Consider the following 19,735-nt stretch of genomic DNA (forward strand, 5'->3'; position numbering starts at 1 on the left):
ACTAGAATTTTCAGCTTTGTCCTTCCTTCCTCCTGACTTCTTTTCCCTTACACCATAAATATCTGGATGAGGAGAGTAACTGGCACAGGTGTGTTCACGCTGTACCAGGACAGTGTGGATGCATCTGGTAACTGTGCCTGGAGAAGGGACAGCAGGAAGGGGTGACAGCAATCTTACCAAGAGGGGATTTCAGTAAACTTATCTCCGACTTGGGCAAAGCAGCACTGAGAAATAGTAGAGTGGCCCTCCCAAATCAACATGTCTCTAGTAGCAATGGTAAAATCTGCAGGTATTCGGTTCTCTTACTCTTTTAGTATGCTCGACGCATTGGAAAAGGAAAATAGGATGTTCCCTGACATCCTAACTCTCCAAAGAGTCCTGAAAGAGAATCAATTACTGAAGGAAGACAAGCGGCCCTTTCTAGACTGGCAAGAACAAAAAGAAAAACAAACAGCTATCAAGGTAAAGTCATCAATATCCCTCAACTCAGGTTTATCAGCATTCGTGTGAGACCCAACCACTTGATTTCCCAGCTCTACTGCAGTAAAGAGCAGTAATGAGTCTGGAATCCAGATAATGGGACAAGGGGAGGTAATATTTGTGACTTCTAGGTGCTGGCTCATAACAAGTCTTGTATGAATGAGTCCTTCATAGTCTTCCACCTTCTACTGTGTGGGCGTGAGAAGGTGAAGTGATGGGAGATGAGATGGATGAGCTCCTGGGTCCTTACAGGACCTTGCATAACAAAGCCCCACTTACTCAGAAGCACACCCCAACATCAACATCAACATCATCATCAACATCAACATCAACATCAACATCAACATCAACATCAACATCAACATCAACATCAACATCAACATCAACATCAACAGAAAGTAAATGCTTAGGGTCCCAAATGGCTTAAGCTGGAAGACTTATTTGATAGAGCAGCTAGTGTAACCAATCCATTGATGTAGTGACAGAGTGTATTAATGAACAGCAGAGAACTCAGTATAGAGTGAGAGCTAACTACATAACAGAGCAAACGGGAGTTAGCATGGCTCTTCAGAGGCAAGGGGAAGGTGACCCTTCCAGACACTATGCTGGGAACCATAATTCACCGCTCTATCCAAACGCCCAGCACATCATCTGACATCTTTAAAGCTATGCTACTGCCTCTCGGGAATGAGAGAGGGAGCAAATGGGATGGATCTGTTAAGGGAACAGCTGGAAAAGGATATCGCTTCCAATCCCACACTCGTCTCCCTCCACCAGACTCAATGTCCTATGCAACATAGACAACAAAAAAACTAAATAAATGAGAAGATTAAGGAACTAAAAATAGACCTTTAAATAAATCATGAGAGAATGATGACACCTGTAGGGGAAGAACCCCGTAGTGCAGAAGAGGTTTTGGGCATGAGTGAACGCTGGGCAGGGTGACACCAAGTGTAGCCTCTTTATAATTCCCATCAGCACACACCTATCTCTTGAATGGTGTAACTTTAGATCTGTACTGTATGCCCTCCGGCATAATAGGGAGATGATTGCTGGATGCTCAGCTTGGAACCATCTCATCATCTTTCATTTAAGGGCTGACCCTGACATCAAGCACGGAAAGAATGCAATAAAATGAGCTAGAAATGTGGTATTCTCCCACACAACACTTCTACAATGACAATGCTCCAACGATGACCCTTAATCCGTAATCATGCTCTCGGGGTCTGTTATGCAAGTACCAAGACAAAAGTCAGAAATGCAAGGCCTTCAGTGGTTCCAATAAAATTCTAGAATATACAATTTCCTTTAAAAAAAAATCAGCATTTTCAATGTATTTCATCCGCTTTGCTTTTATTTCCTAATGCTGAACTTTTTAAAAATTAAAACTATTAAGGTGTTAACCTCAAGCACGTCAATGTATCGAACTACAAATGTTAAATTACATGCAAAAAGAAATGGTAAGTCAAGCTCTAAACATGATCGTGTAATTTTTGATGATTTTTACAAGGGGTTTGAATATTTTGGGAAGCACTGCAAAACATGCTCAAAATAAAATACAAAACACGTTGAAAAATTATTCATGACACCATCTTTTCCATTAGGCCATAAATAGCATCAGATCGTTTCTGGATTGTTACTGTTCAGTATTCAGTATGAAGTGAGAAACCATTTCATCGTCTCTAGAAACAGTTGTGTGGCATTTTTAAGCGGTGCCATGTGCCACAGTAGGAAATGTGAACTCGTGGCAAGTGTACGGGAGAGAAGGCTGTGGGGCGATTTATTAATAAAACTGGCGCTCGCTGCTCAGCATTAAACACCAGAACATGAAGTACCCACCTCAAACCAAATATAAGCCTCTGGATTTCTGTCTACCCCACTACTAAACAGCGCTCAAGGGGAAACGTTCTCCTTAGCGTGCTCCTTGCTAAAGCAGGAGAGAAGCAGTGTAAGACGACTAAATAACAATATTTGTTGAAACACAAAGAAAACGGGCTATAACTGTTTTTCTTTAGGGACAATGAAGATTTTCAATTTGCCTTAGTTTACAACAAAGTTACGGCAGAATGCTTTCCCTTTTTGCTTTAAACTTAGGTTCCAAAAGCCCCAAAATAGGGCAACTTTCCTTTCATTGATTTAATTCCATTTCCCAGGACAAGTGAATTGATCGTGTAAATGAACTAGTACGGGACTGGAAATATAATTATGTTCTCTTTGCTAGTTAGGTAAAATAGCTTATGCTTCGTAAATACCAGTTATCCATCACAAAGTGGCCTTTCCAAAAGCAAAATGCAATAAACTTGACATTTCATTTTAATAAGCACATTTATTCCGGTTCTTGCAAGGACCTGTTTTACCAGTTATAACCTGCCCTGACTCCTCTGGATTTAGTCCTCAGGGTTTGAACTTGGTTCCTTCCTAGACTGTGTCCGTGCAGTGAGACCTGGACTTGATGACCTTCCTGGCCGTTGTCTGATTTAGGAAGCACCTTTGGAGTTTACAACCCTGGGTACTTTACAGTCTGTTACACCAAATGCTTAGAACTATACATTCAAAAGTTTCCATGGCACAAACCTTGCCTAGTTCCTGAAGCCCCTTCAGGGTTCTAAGGATCCTTTCTACCATTATTGTCCCAAAGCAATATAGTATGGTGGTCAAATTAAAGGTTCTCTCCTTGGCCCCAGTAAGGGATTAACAACTCTTTTATATAATAAGTCTTATATCCTTCTCAAGGCTTAGTTCTAAGTACATGTTATTTCATAAACATCCAAAATATATTGAAATTGTTGTTTCTTTTTTCAAAGGAGGAAAGTATCATTTACGAGTTGACCAATGACAAAACACTTAAGAAACATGATGACTCAGGTTCTGCCTCAGACTCGTCAGGCACTCTCTCCCATCTGTAAGCACATTGCATTCCTTGCTTTGAATACCTCAGAGTTCCTTGATGCCCTCCTTTGTTCCTGGGATAGAAAGATATCAACAGTGCAAATTCTAAAGCCTTAACACTGTCACTATTTTCTTTCAAATATTCCAAGAATAAACTTTATTTTCCCTAGAAGTACAAGGAATGAACTCCATTATAATAACTACAGTTATAGAATAAGGACCATGTATCAACTTTGAAATATTCTGGAAAGTTACACAGAATAATTTACAACCACATGTCTTTTTCTAGTTTCAGGCTGAATTTTTGAAATTAGTCTCTACAGAAAATGTTTCTAACACTTTATAGCAGAAACTATAGAGGCAAAAGCACACGTTTCTTCAAGATGCTGTTTATTCCAAAGTGAGCCCGAAGAGAACAAAATTCCTATTGTAAAGATGCTTTTAAAAACCATGATCAGAATCTTCATTAATTTATGAGCTAATCCATAACAAACCACTATGTAGGCTGGGACAGGTCAGAAATGTAATAGGCTTGATTCCTAAAGAAATCGATTAACTTCAAACATGAAAAGTGAGTTTTGTTTCTGGTATTAACCACAATGAATCCCTCATTTCATAATAGTGTAAACGCCAGTCAGAAGTGCTTCTACAGTGTTCCTATGAAACATCACCCCCAGGAACAAAAGGCCCAACAGACTTAACATTGGCCATCACAGACTGCATCGAGGCTGTCAGGCAGACCTGGGCATGGGGAGCTGAAACACACTGGTTATATGAGCTACAAAACAATGCCTTTCTTTTCCTAAGGAGCAATAGATGTGTGACCTAGTTCCTTTGGTCATTGGCATTACAAAGAAGGCACATTACAGAGGTTGACTTCTTTGTCATAAAGTCACACATAGGCTGTCTGATCTATTTTCTGGACTCACAAAATGGGCAGGCAGAGAAAATGCTGTTCATTTCAAGTCCCTCCCAAAGCTGTAGAGTTTCGGTTTTCACTGAGTCGAATCACAACAAGCGGAGATGAAAACAAACTTCACTTGAGCTGCCGTCTTTGCCTGACCGCCTTCGAAGGCACCAGTGGGAGGACTCTGAACACGGGTTTCAGAACAGATAGATGTGCTGTTTCTGTTGAGAATGATTAAGTGCTGTGATAACACAAATGTGTTCTGGAGCCATTCATCAGACAGAAACAGAAACAGGTGCCAGCACCATGTTAAAAATTCCAAGGATTAGTACTTTCCCCCCACATTGGATCACCAAGGCAAATGTGCTGGAAAAATAGGACACTGTTCACGTATGACCAACTATGACCTACGAACACATAAATTCCTTGTACTGGGTTCAAGGATCCAGTCTAATGGTTCGAGAGTGCAGGGTGTAAAGGACCTCAGTCTCTATCACGGAACCATTTCAAAGTCTTAGGTTACTTCAGAAAGTCCCTGGATAATCCCTACCAGACAACAGCCAAAACACAAACACTCATTTTATGTTGCCTGTGCAAAGATCCAGCCATCTCTTCAACAGTCCCTCAGCATGGAGTCTTAAATGACGCCTAAGTCTTTTGGAATCTGAAATAGCAAACCCCAGAACTTTTCTCTTCTGATTCCTCCAAGAGGGTGTGAGAACCTGAACCATGGCAGAGGCACGAGCTCCTCCTCACCGTCACCTCCCACCACCTGCAAAGCTCTGAAGAGCACATTACAGAATTATTGTAATTACACTGCCATTTCTGACAGCTGGATGGGACATTTACAGTGAGAGGCATGGTGACTGAAGGAACATTACTGAAGAATACACGAAAGCCAGCAGCGATGGCACCTTTTTATCCACAGCCAAAAGGATTAAAAAAAAAATAGGGTAGATGATTTAGGAGTCTTTTTTTAAAGCCCACTAAGAGCAATTATGAAAAAGCATGTTGCCGACACTAAATGTGAGTTCGCTATTAAGCAAGGAAAGGATTGGATGAAAGCGGACGAGATCATTTTGAGTCTACATTAATTGTAAGTGTTCCCTTTATACCTCAGCTGTTGTCCGGTCAGAGGGCGGTGAAGAACCAGCTAGGAGTGGTTGGTTATGAACAACCATGGCAAACTGGTCTCAGCTACTGTTAGAAAGTCTTGGTATTTTTGTTTGTGTTTGGTTTTTGCTGTTGTTGTTGTTGTTGTTGTTGTTGTTGTTATTTCAGGTACAAGGCTTACTTTGTGAGGAATGCTTGTTACACGAGAGGCAAGTCTGACTCAAGTGACTGAGAAAGCCCCACCACTACTTAAAGACTCACGGCATGTGAGGCCTGAGCTTCCAGAGCTCCAGAGAAGACAGGTCATGCTTATAGTCATGATCATAACCGTGACTTTCTTGTTTTGGAATATTAAGAACATAGAGGTCCTGAGCTGATGTGGAATGGACCAGGGGTCCTGACATCATAGGCAATGGCCACTCTTGGAAATCAAACGTCCATGTTCTCATTAGAACCAAGACAGCTGCTATAAACTAAAAATGGCTGTTCTTCAAAGCAGGCAGAAGGAAGTAGAAATAAGGATCTTTTCAAATACCAAGACCGTTTCAAAGGACTGCTTTGGGAAATTAGAGGCCCAGGCAATCCCCCTCAGTGACTAGGTTGAAAATGGGATGTTATTTTTATTCTTCATAACCCTTCGCATGAAGCCATAGGAATTCACACAGGTCTGTGAACCGGAAGGCCTAGGAGCAGTGAAAACCGCCTGGACCTGGAAGCAGCCTGCACCCACATCTTAGTTTCTCAACACCACTCTTTCAATACGAGAGACCAAACCGCTTGAAGAAATAACGACTGTTCAACGAGATGAGCATCTTTTGTAGTGCCAGAACATGAGGAAGCACTCGGTGGAAAATGAAAAAAAAAATGGGAGGGTACCAAAGAGAGCCAAGTGTGAGCCAACCTGAAAGAGCTCCCAGCGAGGATGCTTCAGGGCACATAAAGCAAGAACATACACACCACAGCATTTTACCACAAACCATACCGAGCTCACCAATTCAATACGCTTCTGACTTTAAACACCTTGTGTAAGCGTAGACCCACAGGGAAGGGACTTAGCGCCACAAGAATGACCTCATCGGTCCTCAAAAAACAACTACAGCAAATGGTAGCTCCCAACATTTCTGATGCCCTGCCTATGACATCAGGAGCTCCCACAAACCCCTCTCAGGTTTAGTAACTGGCTAGTGCAGGTTGCTGAATCCGGGAAAGCATCTGATTTACTGCTTTTTTGTGATCAAGGATATACCCAAAGATCAGTCAAATGAAAGGGATGCCCAGAGCAGCAAGGCATGGTGCATGGAGTGCAGAGCCTCTGTGAGGGGACACCTCCTGTGTCCTGGCTGTACATCCCTGTCTCAGAGCTCACCATCTAGGGCTTTTGTGAAAGTCTCACCCTGCAGGTGTAATTGATTAACTCACTGCTGTTGATAACTGAACCGGATCTCCAGCCCTAGTCTTCCCTCTAGAGACAGAGTTCTATTTAAGCGGTGTCCATCGAATCATGACTCCACTCTCTGGAGACCCTGCGTCACCTAACCAGCCTAACCCTGGATAGAGATAAAAGGGACTTGCCATCAACAAGCGACATTCCTACCAGGAAATTCCAACTGATTTAGAGTCTGTATATGTTTTTCTTGTGATTGTACTTTCCCCTCAAAAGGTAGAGCTTCCTCCTTTGACCCTGGAAAGGGGCTAGGTACACTGATCTATTTTTAGAGAATAAAGCGAGAAAAGGAGGAAGTGGTATTGAACAGTGAGCAACCCTAGAAAACCAAAGAACAATGAATACCGTGTGCCATGCTATGCCCTTTGCTTCTACCTATCCAGAGTTGTTTCTTCGATCAGCCGAACTTAGAACTTATTCTGAATCGGGCAGGTGGCTCAGGCCTCTAACCCCGGCAGGTGGGAGACAGCAGAGGATGAGTGTGAGTTTCAGGTCAGCCACATCCAGGAATGAGTTCCAGACAAGTGAGGGCTGTGTAGTAAGACCCTGCCACCAAACTAAAGGAAACAATCAAGTTGTACGTATCAATAGAGTAACACGATACTTAAACACATGCCCATATCGTATGTCTAAATCCATTTAAGCGTGTCTTCTCAAACATACATCTTTTAATGTTTCTTTTAGGACAGAAACTTTCAAAATCCTTCCTCGCTTTGTGAGTAGAGGGTAGCATTGCTGTATACAGTCATGGTTCCGTGAATAGCTTAAGATTTTCCCCACCCCACTGTAACTGTAGTTTAGCTCTCATTGGTCAACCTTTCCCTATTCCACCGCTTACTTCGATGACTATGGTTCTATATGGTTTAATATGAGATGAACCATGATAAAAATATCAGACAGAAAAAGTCATGAAATGAAGAATGACAGAAACTGTAGTGGACCAAAGGACACAACAAGATAACCAACAAACATTCCAGGGCGTTGGTCTTTTAAAATTAAATCAGAAGAAAATACAATATAGCACCCTGAATTGGATCTTGAACAGAAAGAGGACCTTAATAGAGGTGCAGGGAAACATGGCATCTACACATGCACTATGTCTCTATAACAGGAATGTGTCAATGGGTGCTTCTCAGTGCTGACAAATACAGCACAAGCCATGGTATTATGTGATTGTAATAATGGGCGCAAATCCCAGACTATCTCTGATGCTTTCCCGTAAATCTAGAAGTATCCTAATTTTTAAACATTCCTTTTTTTGGTTATACACAAGTATCTATTTTTCTTGAGCATTATATCACTTTATATAACATTTTTTCTATCTAATGTAAATGAGTATCTGCTGTGAACCAAGTACTTAGGTTACTATGATAAAGTTATGGTCACTATTGTTGGCGTTATCAACACTCTAGGAAGACAGACTGAATTCCAGGTCTTTGAGCTGAGAGATGTTTACGTGTTCTAGCAAGTTATGCCTTATTATTCTGCTTTAAGTGAGCAGCTAAGCTGTGAGCTCCACTGTTTTTTTAACCCACTGAGCCATTTATTTATTTATTTCCTTTATAACCCAATATCAGCCCTTCCTCTACTCCCAGTAACCCCTCACTCAAGTCCTGGACCCTTCAGAGCTCCCAGAGACTGAATCACCAGTGTAAGAGTGAGCACAGGTTGGACCTAGGAACACCCCCCACCCCCACCACATATATGTAGCAGATGTACTCATCTGCTTGACCTTCAAGCGAGTCTCCCTGCCTGCCTGTCTGTGGATCCTGAGTCCCCTAAATGGACTGTCTTTTCTGGCCTCAGTGGGTGAGGATGTGTATAGACTTGATGGGGGGGGTGGTGCTCCCCTTCTCATTTGAGAAGGGGAAGGAGTAATAATATGGGGAGGACTTACATAAAAACTTCTAAAAAATAAAATTCTATAATTGTGTGTTCCTGTGTTTTCTGTTTGTTTCCCCATCAAATGGAAATCAAAATAGAGATTTGGTGCTCAAATTTTCTCCTCTGGGAGGCTCTCCTGATGACTCTTCTGATGGCTTTAGAAAATCTGACTCTAAGAACAAGTACATTTGTGACGGTTGATCTATGCTTTCTACTGAGATAAGATCTGTTTTCTAGCAAGACTGTATTCCTTGGCAGAAGCTAACATTTAACAATAGAGTGGCTACTTGAATTCACTGAGGTAGTTCCTCAATAAACATAAACATGATTCTGAGAACTGCACATATGAGCGCTGGGTTTGGGGTTTTTCTTTTCATTTTGGTAAGAAATGTTGCCGTCCAAATTGTTTTCCTTTTGATCAGCTCGTCCCAGTGCTAGGCATCTTAAATTCTGAAAAAGCTTTTGTAAATCAAACAGTAATCAAGACCTTCTAAAATAAATTACATTATTATCAAATATATAATAAATATTATAAATTTAAAAATATATGTATGTAACTGCTGTACAACAAACAATTGGCTGTTTCTTTTGTTATCCTAGTTTATTTTTTACTGTTATGATTTATTTTGTTCATATATATATCATTCGATAGTCTTTATTTTACAAAGATAATTCCTTATTAGAAGAAAATGTTGTAATTATAATCACAAAAAGGAAAAGAAAAGAATAAATAGTACTTGAAGTACTTATATTCCTTTATTAAAAAAAGAAAACACATGGGAAAGCTAACTAAGTTTCTTAAAGTTATAAACCAAGTCAGAGAGAAAGGTGTGGGGTGAAATCTCTTCCACTGCCAGAGAGCAGTAATTGAATCCCCACAGAAGACGAGACGCTTCCTATTTTAAAGAACTCATTAAGTTAGACTTATTGCCTTATTTTTCTTTCTTATTGTTTCTCATCTGTTGGATGGTGTTAATTGACTTAGTTAAGAGGCAGACAGCAAGGCTGGAAATGTCCTACGTAGCTTCAGCTTGGACAGTTTCTAAAAATAAAGTTAGATTCTTCAGGGCGCAAATTATAAAACTTTCCAATGCCCTTACAAACAAACCATGCATCTTTCACCAGCCTGAAAGCTGTGACTTGGGAAAATGACATTCCCTCCAAAACAATACCTTAGGTGAGCAGCAGTTCTGTTCAGGGTGGAAACACGCTAGCTGACAGAAACCCGTGGGCACCAGAGTGCACTTCTCATATAGTGGGGGAGGGGACGGACACAAAATGAAAGTAGCTACGTCTGCTCATTCATAGATTAAGTTTTCCGTTCCTGATTATTTTGAAATGCTCTACATTGCAATAAGTAAACAGACAATAGAAAGCCAAAACATGTCAAAAACGGATTGTATGGAGCCAAAGTCTATGCTTGATGCATGCACGACTGTAGCAAAGTCAGGAGTCAGGCATATCCACCGAAACCATATTTTAACATTGGTGTTCACATAGCTATAGTTGGGTAATCTAATATATACTTGATCCTATTCATTAACAGTTCTCTGTAGTTGAAGGCCTGTTAAAATACTCCAAACACAGAGGCCGGAAAGATGGCTCAGCAGTTAAGAGCACTGGCTGCTCTTCCAGAGGTCCTGAGTTCAAGGGGAAAATAAAACTCTTAGAAATTAATTTTTACAAAATTTAAAAGGAAAAACCTCAAATACACTACAAGGTCAAATTCTGAATTGTTCCATTAAAGTAAAATTGTTAACCATTATTAACAACTCACAATATTTTAGATATTCTATTAAATAAAGACAAGGTAACTGCATGAGAAATTATTTGAGGATAACTATATAAACTAATATAAAAAATGTCAGCTCGTAAGAACTTAGTGACACATACGATCAATAGTAAGGCATTTTCTTGTATATTATCAAGCTATTTGACAATTTGAAAATTAAACTTAAATGTCATATCTAGCTCAGAATACTGACAAAGGCCTATACAATGATGTAGTGAACTGAGAGTATAATGGAAATAAAATGAGGTGTGACTAGGCTGAGTAGATCTGGGTAATCTCTGGCCAAGGAGACTATCAGAACACCGTTCCTAGTGAACACCTGTAATGTTCAGGGCTCCAGGGCACATCAGCAGGACTCTGCCTTCTCCTCCTCCTCATTTACTATCTTCATCCTAGAATCGCACTCTGTGAGGTGGAAGACCATGTTGGTGCTGCTCACAACTCCCTCTGCACTGCTAATAAAATTCAGAACACAAAAAGGGACATGCTCCGGGCCCAGAGAGATGGCTCAGGGGTTAAGAGCACTGGTTGGCTCTTCTGTGAACCCAGGCTTGATTTCCAGCACCCACATGACTCCTAGCAACTCCATATAACTCCAGTTCCGGGGAATCTGATGCTCTCCTCTGGCCTCTCCCAGCACCAGACACATACATGGTACACCCAACAGGCAGGCCAATCCTCATAAACTAACACTAAGTAAGTTTTAAATGCTCCCGTGAAATCTACTGAGTAAATGTTATTCTCTCCATCCCATGTTAAAAATAAAGACTTCGTGTCCAGGAGGTTCAGTGACTTCAGAGTTAGATACTTCTCAGTGTGCTTCAAAGAAGATGGAGGGTCCCGTGCACTGGGAGAACACACTGGATCCATCCTCCTGGAACGCTAAGAGCATCAGCATCAGACTCCAAGGCTGCAGAATGAGCTCACACAGTCCAGTAGCTAAGAACCAGTTTTGCAACACGGGTTCAGTCACTTCAGTTCTCTACATTCAATTCGTCTTTCCGTCCCTCTGTAACTGAATATTAGAGACTTGGTGCCTTAATTCCTTACTGGCGGGCCTTATATGTAAAAGGTCTGGAGGGAATATTTCAGAGACAGTGTGGACAGTTTTTAACTAGATGTTTCCACGTATAAATACCACTTTCCAAAAACGTGAAGTGCTGATCAAGATGGTCTCCACTTCAAAAGAATAAAGTAGGAAGCGACAATTTCACCAAGTGGGAATGTCAAATTCAGTGATTTAATAAACTTGAGCATCCAAGAGTCATTAGCCTCTAGCTGCAGAGTCACATTGCCATCCACCCTGCGCTTTCGCTCCCTGCTAAGTCATCCCGGCAGAACCATTAGTCGTCATATTACTAATAGTGGGTGTCTGGGAGGTCTCGTTTATCATCTCCAATGTTTTTCTCCTTGTAAGTGGGCTGTTTAATGAGAAGGGGCTGTCGCAGTCATGGGAATGCATCATTAGCCAAACATATTACTGCAAACAGCACGTTCATCTCTCCGTTTCTCTACATAAAAAGAGGGGGGGAGAGGAAGGAGGGTGAAAGTGAGAGGGAAATGGAGGAAGGGAGAAGCAGACTTCCCTCAACGCAAAGGATCCTGCCTTCTAACACCAGAAGAGACACCAAGTGTTCAATCAAATTCTTAAAGGCCTTTCTATTGAATTTACGGAAGGAATTTTTTTAACATAATATTTTCCAGACATACACAGATAAAATTATTTTTGTGTAAATAAGTACGGTACCCAAGTAAAGAGCTTTAATAAATAATTTATAGAGCTGGCATGGTGCTTCGGTGGATCAAGTACAGATCACACAACGGGAAGGAGTGTTCAGACCCTCAGCATCCACTTAAAGTCATGAGAGTGTGGGAGCCTGTCTGCAATCCCAGCCATGGGGAGGCAGGGACAGGGGCTACCCAAGGCATGCTGGCTAGCTAGACTAGTGAGAATGAGAAGCTTTGGCTACAGTGAGAGCCCCTGCCTCAGAAAGCAAAGCTTAATCAAAGAAGAAAGCTTTGGGTCACTACACTCCCATGCTGTGTAAATCATGAGAGCATCAAGTTTCTAAGTGGCACAGAAAGTGCACACACACACACACACACACACACACACACACACACACACACACACAAATATATATATATGTGTGTATGTATATGTGTCTATATGTATATATAGACACATATTTCAGTCTGTGCTTCTCAAATGCACAAAGACTGAAAAATATGGGTTAAAGCAAGCATCAAAACGTGCGTGTCTCCTCTGCCTTAGGAATGTTCATGCCACGCATCTCCACACGCACTGCGAGGGCCTCTGTGTCTAGTACCATGCACTGCGCAGCTCCACTCTCTGGGCAGCTATTTTATGCTTTCAACAACCAGCTCTCCTAGATGATCATCCACATCTGTGCCCCTTCATAAGTCAATAATCTACTCCAGCTGTTTCCCAAAAATAGGCACCAGGAAGGCACCAGAGCAGACCCAAAAGCAGATTCTGTCAGCTGCGCACCCCTCCACGTTTTCTTAGCTCATCTGGGGTTTCACCATCACCATGCCAATCAGGGGATGGGAAGGAAGGAACTGCTGTTGTCCAATTTTCCCTTTTTGGGTACTCGGAGCAGAGCTGTTAAAAAAATCGGTGTAGGTGAGAGCGACACTGCATACCAAGAAGCGTCCGCGGCATTTTCTTGTCTTAAAGTCGCAGCGTTTATTACATTCTGACACAGCCATGATGGATGCCAGTGCCTTGGTGCTGAGAGCTCACGGCTCGCACAGCCAGTGAAAAAATTATGATGCTGAGTGAGAAGATAAAAGCCAATGAAAAACGATGTCATGAAGCACAACCTTCCAGTTTCAAGACTGTCAGATTTGGTAATAAAAATGTATCTGTACTTTATAAGTCGACCTACATCTTTGAGACAAACAGCAATAGATGGCTTCCTAAAACCGCACAGAATACATCTTACCTAAGAAAAACAAAAGCAAGAAATGTATCTGAGAGCATCTGAAGATTGGCCATGAACATGGGCCTAGGCTGAGCAGCTTCTACTCGTTCCTGTGGCAATGTCCTGCCCGAGTCAGTTCAGTTTGAGGCACATAACCTTTCCTATCTCAGGGCACGGCATTAAAGAAGATGGGCACCAGAGCCAGGTTCATGGGGGGCATGAGCGCTTTCTAAACTTCCCATCCCTCGATGTCAATGAAAGCTGTCACAGAGTTCGGTATTCCAGATCCTAGGTAAGGGGTGGAGCCGGTACTCGAACTGACCTCAAAAGGAAACCGGATGCTCTTTACCACCATAAGTCACAGAGGACAATAACATATACTGTGCATCGCACTCACACAAAGGGGTCAAGAAGGGGTTGTCAGCTAAAAAAAATTAAAGCTAAAGACAAATGATGCTGCCGACTCCCGTGACCAAAAACGTCTGACCAGATCAAAGAACACTTTGCATGCTTAGTTTCTCAGCTCAGCGAATGTCATTTCACAGATCCAGACTTTCCCCAGCACTGTTCCAACGGGCTCGTTCCCTTGGAACCCGTGAGTTCCAAACTTATATGAAGAAAATGATAGAGAACACATACGGGTGCTTTAATCGTTCACTGAAATCTTAGGAAGGCATTAAAATAATAGGATATACATTGGAAATTTTTCTCTAAAATGGCAAGGTGTAATTGGTAGCAAAAACTTCCAGTCTCGCTGCATGTTAAAGCCTAAGGAAAACAAACAGCACACGTCTTGACTCTGTTTACTGATGCCCCCGGAAGCCTTGTTTGTGCATGCCAGACTTTCGAGCCACAGTGTTGATAAACAGGGAAACACTAAGCTCGCTGCTCCTACTTACTGGGGCCAATGCTTTTATTCCCTCCCTGCCAGGATTCCAACTCTTCTACCCAGGTCATCTTCTTGGCTTATTAAAATAACAGCCAATTTGTTGCCACGTACTGAATCAGACTCTGTGACATTACTCTGTGTTCCCCTGTTCCTTTATATAGTCTATAGAGCAGGTACCATGACACCATTCCTATTTTACAGAAAAACCAAAGCAGGCAGCTGATCACGTTATCCTGCTCAAAAAATGACACCAGGTTTCAACCAGGATTTATCTCACCATGGGGCCCTTATTCTCAGCTACTAAGTCAGGAGAATCACACTCCAGTCTCAAACTCCCATTTTAATATCAAAATGAGAATGCTCTCATGCAAAACATTTAAGGTATCAAGTAGCCTGATACCTACTTATTAGACTGATACTGATATTGTCAGTGAAAGAACCCAAGGCTTGCCTTTCTAAGTACCTTCTCCTACCCCTTGGCTACTACCTTGGCTTTTTATGACATTTGCAGGTGGGAATACATTCTGATTTCCTAGTCTAAAGCACACTCTGTTACTTGTCACTGTGACGCACTGGGTGATAGCTGGGACATGGTTCCTACAGTCTCCAAAAGCTGCCTTCACTATGCCCACACTGACTTGGAATAATCTTTCCACCACTCAGGTATCAATAGTCCACAGTCTTCTAGGAATTGTTACTTCAGGCAGAGCCAAGGTATGTTCCCGTATGTTTTAATGATGAATGGATAGGTAGTAATTATTTAATGTGCTCATTTTCTAACTTAGTCACAGGCTGGAACCACTCAGGCTGCTATACATCACACTATCCCCAGGCTAGGTCAGAGGTCAAGCAAACTAAAGAGCTTGGCTGGAAGCAAACTTGGCCTCAGTTTTTTTTAAAGATTACTTTTATTTATGTGAATGTCCATATGCATGTATGCCACATGTAGGTGTATGCCTATGGAGACCAGAAGAGGGTGTTAGAGCCCCTGGAGCTGGAATTACAGTTGGTTCTGATCCATCTTACCTGGGAACCAAACTTAGGTCCTCTGGAAGAGCAGTTAAGTGTTCTTAACTACAGAGCCACCTCTCCGACCCAAGCCTCAATATTTCCTAACCTTTGAGATGAGTACAATTTGCAATGAATTTGAGAGCCAGAGCTTTAATTATTATTAAACTTTAATATTTCATCAACAAGGCCAATGTAACACAATTTATAACACAGCTATCAATTATGTAAATCCAGGAGGTTCAAAACTTTCCTTGAAATAAAGCTAAGAGATTTCAAAATAAGCTATCATAGAGCACCAATATTAGTGTCTTAACAAAATTTCTTTCAGCTAGTGCTACAGATAAACACACAGAAAACCCACACACACACACACACACACACACACACACACACACACACACACACACCCCTGAGCCAGCAGCCACAGTGTTCTGACCCCAGGAACACATGTCCTGCTGCTCTCCTCCATGTAAGCTCAGAGTAACAGCCCTTTCATGCCCAAAATCAAAGGAAAGAAGTCCTGTAAGCCTTTTCCAAAGCTAATGCCGAGACCTCCTCCTTGATCTGCGCCATCAAAAGAAAACCTGCCGCCTTCTGCGAGCGTTACTTGAACCAACACAGGTTTTCAGTTCCCAGCAGAAGACAATGTGATCAAGGAGTCACACGACCAATCAAGAAAGGATGTTTCATCAATGCAAAGAAGAAAACTAGAACCAAGATACAATCAATGACATTTGAAAGACACGATCCTTGTTCTTTCTAGCTATAAATCCTGCTTGTAACAAATGTTTGTCGGTTCTAATAGTCATGAGATTATAACTGATCCATTTTCTCAGTCTTGTTTCTCTAAGGGAAAGCCTCTGTGACACTTCTGGTCATTAGTCCCAAAGACACAGTAAGCGCTGAGCACTTCTCGGGACTGCTAAATTCAATTTGGGCCAAATACGATGTCTCCTATCTGTGGTCCCAGCACTTAGGAAGCTGAAGCTAATGGCATGAATTCAGGGCCAGCCTGCACAACAGATTAAGACCCTGTCTCAACAAAACTGATTCCACCAGGAAAAGAATGTATTTATTCATTTTTGATGATTCTATTGTACACTCACAGCAATTTGAGGGTCTTTCTTAATATTGAGAAAGTACTCTGACCCAACGTAATTCAGAAGAAGGAGAAATGTCTACTTACAGGTATCATCCAGTTGGCCAAGTCACCATATTTAGAAACCTGCATGGCTCCTAACATCGTTAGATTGACGTGTCCCCTGGGAAAGAAACGAGAAGTATAGAGCAAACTTTGCAAGACTTATATCTCCTCGGCCTGAAAACGTCAGCAGTTAAAATAATCTCATGCCCCAAAATGCATGTTTTCCCACTCCCTACAATTGATTTCTAAATAGATCGGCTCTGAGCAGCTCCAAAGAAATAATCATTAAGAGTTCTTAAAAAAAATTATAGCCTATAGCGTTTCCAGAAACAAACTAAGCACAGGTGTGCACAGTGAAGTTTGTTTCCTTTCAGTGAGGGAGTGAGCGTAACTTGTTTCAAAGACAAACAGTCACTGCAAAGTGAGCCCACAGTTTGGAAGAAACTGCTGGGAATACCTCACAGTGTTATTTCAATCGAGCCAGCACAAAGACGCAAACTCCATTCAGGGGGTCTTTTCAAAGTGGTGGGGTGGATCTTTCCATGCCCAGACCTCAGTGGGAATCGTTTCACAGCTTTCTGCAGCTGAGCAAACCCTGGTCGTTTAAAGGGACTGTGGGAAATGGGACTGTGCCTCGGAGCCTTGCTCACAGGCTCCGGGGATGAGTCAGCCCACTCCACCCATGGGAATATGAGGAGCTCCGTTATTACATACCCTCTAATCATGGCGAATGATTCATCGCTGGAGAAGAAAGAGGCTCCTGGGAGAACAGTAACCGTTTCCTTTCCTAAATGCACACACAAACGACAGAAGGGAAGGAACTATTAGCTCTTTGAGAGTACGATGATGGACAGAGAGGTCAGTGCCGTGCCTGCTTCTGAAAGACTCTACAGTGCAACCGAAATGCATTTGCTTGTGAGGTAGCAACTGTCCACCCTGAGAAGGGGTGTGCTTCGCCACTGACACTGTATAGCTTTGTCCCTGAAAAGTGATAAGAACCAGCATTTATGGGATTACTGCTTGAAAATTCTCTACAGGCAAAGCACCCTCTAGGATCTATAGGATGTCCTTCAGCATCTCGGCTTTGCACGCCGACGACTTGCAGTTAAAGACTAAAGCATGCCGGGGATCTGACATGCAACACGGTGGCATGTTCCACACTGTGCGTTTGAAATAAGTTCCGAAAGGAGACCTCAGATGGCAGCCGTGGAGCGATGAACGGTCGTTAACTTGATTATGTCAATCATTTCACTACATAGACATGCGTCGAATCCACACATCAAACGTTAAACATTGAATGCACGCTTGCTTTAACTTGCCACCATGTTGGCTAGCTTTGTGTCAACTTGGCACAAGCTAGAATCTCTGGGAAGGAGGAAGCCGTAATTGAGAAAACGCCTCCACAAGACCTGGCTGCTATGAACAAAAGCCGGCGGGTTATGCTTTTATTGGTGATAGAAGGGGCGGGTCCAGCCCATTGTGGGTGGTGCCAACCCTGAGCTGGGGTTGCTTAGCAAGTTATGGGAAACAAGTAAGCAGCCCCCTCCATGGCCTCTGCATCAGCTCCTGCCTCCAGGTTCCTGGCCTGACTTCCTTTGATGATAAACAGTGATACAGAAGTATAAGTCAAATAAACCCAAGTTGCATTGGTCATGGTATTTTATGACGGCATCAGCAACCCTAAGACGCCAAATATACCTTAATAATTCTGGGAAGAAAGTCTAAAATAAAAATATGTGAACAATACAGAAAGGACCTAACTAACTCCTTGTTATCATTAAGCCTGTGGCCCTTTCCCCTTACATTCCAGTACATACACACATCCATCTTTTTCTCTAGATCCCCTAAGCCATGAGTTTCTTTCCAATCACCGACTTCCATGAAATCAGAGAATACCTCTGAACACATTTAATACTAATTTCCTGGAGACTTTCTTGGGAAGACTTCTAAAAATTACACATTCATATAAAAGTTCAGAGCTTGGGAAAAAAAAAAAAAACCCTTCACATTTGGCTGGGTGTGACAGCACATGCCTATAGTCCCAGAACTCGGGAGGCTGACGCTGAAGGACCACCAAAGTCTATATAGCAAATTTCAGGCTAGCTAGGACTACAGACTGAGGCCCTATCCATCCAGTTAGCACGCTAGCTACACTACACTACCGGTGCCTTGGTTAGACCCAAGCTGCCCACCTTGTGTGATCTACTTTCTCTCTGCTTCAGAACAACACATGGTCTCCACTGGAAAGGGGCTTAAATACCATCTGACTGCAGTAAGTCAGCTGTCTCAGAACACCACGTCCTCTCCTCCAATGAAGTAAGGCAGCTAAGAAGAGGAAGAAAAGCTACAGTTGGGAGGTCAGAATACAGGAAAAGCTCGCAGATGCACCAGGGCCAGAAGAGGTGTGGCCATCCCGAGCTGTGCACCACAGCCACACTGCCTACTTCTCAAGGACTGCTGAAAGCTAATGCTTTCATCGATATCCCCCACTTCAGCTCAAGGATGGGGAAAAAAGTAAGCCTATTTATATCATACTGAAATATTTATTGCCCGGGGGAGTTTGATTCTAAATACTGGAAACATTTTCTCCTCTTCCAAAGTACCATAAAACTGAGATGCTTTGGGGAACACTTTTCTGACGTGGGTAGAAGTGGCTTTTAGGCAGCACACAAGACTTAGGAGATTAAGTGAGATAATGCATGTGAAGTCCTCCTTCAGAGCCTGGCACAGAATAGTAGGCCCACAACACCCACTGTGACGATTATCATATTACTGCCTCTCCAAACCACTTAGAAAAAGAGGCAGAGCTGCTGTCCCTCAGGGATGACTGCAGAGGACCAACCACTGGCTTACAAAGTAAGGCTCCTAGGCAGCCTGCATGAGCCCTAAGTTCTAGGACACGCACAGTACAGCCAGACTCCACGCAAACACAACTTCTCCATCTAGCACAACAGATCCTCGCCAATTGTGCGAAGTGGAGAGTCATGGAGGAAAACTGTAGAGGGCATGAAAGAGGCATAAATATACCACGTGTATTTGTTCTCTGAGTAATAAATCACAATGGCGTCCAAAAGGCATTTTCCACTGACGATACACGGGAGGGTGTTCACAATTACTACTATTAGAATTATTAGAATTAGCATTGCTATTAGTAGTATCACTATTAGCATTTTATAGGAAATCTTGAGATGAATGAGGAACATTCTGGCTTGCTAAAAGCAGTACAAAGCATAA

General features: G+C 42.3%; 1 protein-coding gene across 1 annotated transcript in view; it reads right to left on the reverse strand.

Moving 5' to 3' along the window:
• Positions 1–19,735, reverse strand: part of Oxct1 (3-oxoacid CoA-transferase 1) — a 132,209-nt gene that overhangs the window by 38,784 nt on the left and 73,690 nt on the right. Inside the window, exons 12-13 of the mRNA XM_032898826.1 lie at positions 17,216–17,288; positions 16,544–16,619 (exon numbers count right to left, since the gene is read on the reverse strand). Coding sequence (XP_032754717.1) covers positions 16,544–16,619; positions 17,216–17,288 — 149 coding nt within the window. The remainder of the gene's footprint in view (positions 1–16,543; positions 16,620–17,215; positions 17,289–19,735) is intronic.

Source organism: Rattus rattus, chromosome 3, assembly GCF_011064425.1.
Source record: "Rattus rattus isolate New Zealand chromosome 3, Rrattus_CSIRO_v1, whole genome shotgun sequence".
In the NCBI taxonomy this organism is placed as follows: Eukaryota; Metazoa; Chordata; class Mammalia; order Rodentia; family Muridae; genus Rattus; species Rattus rattus.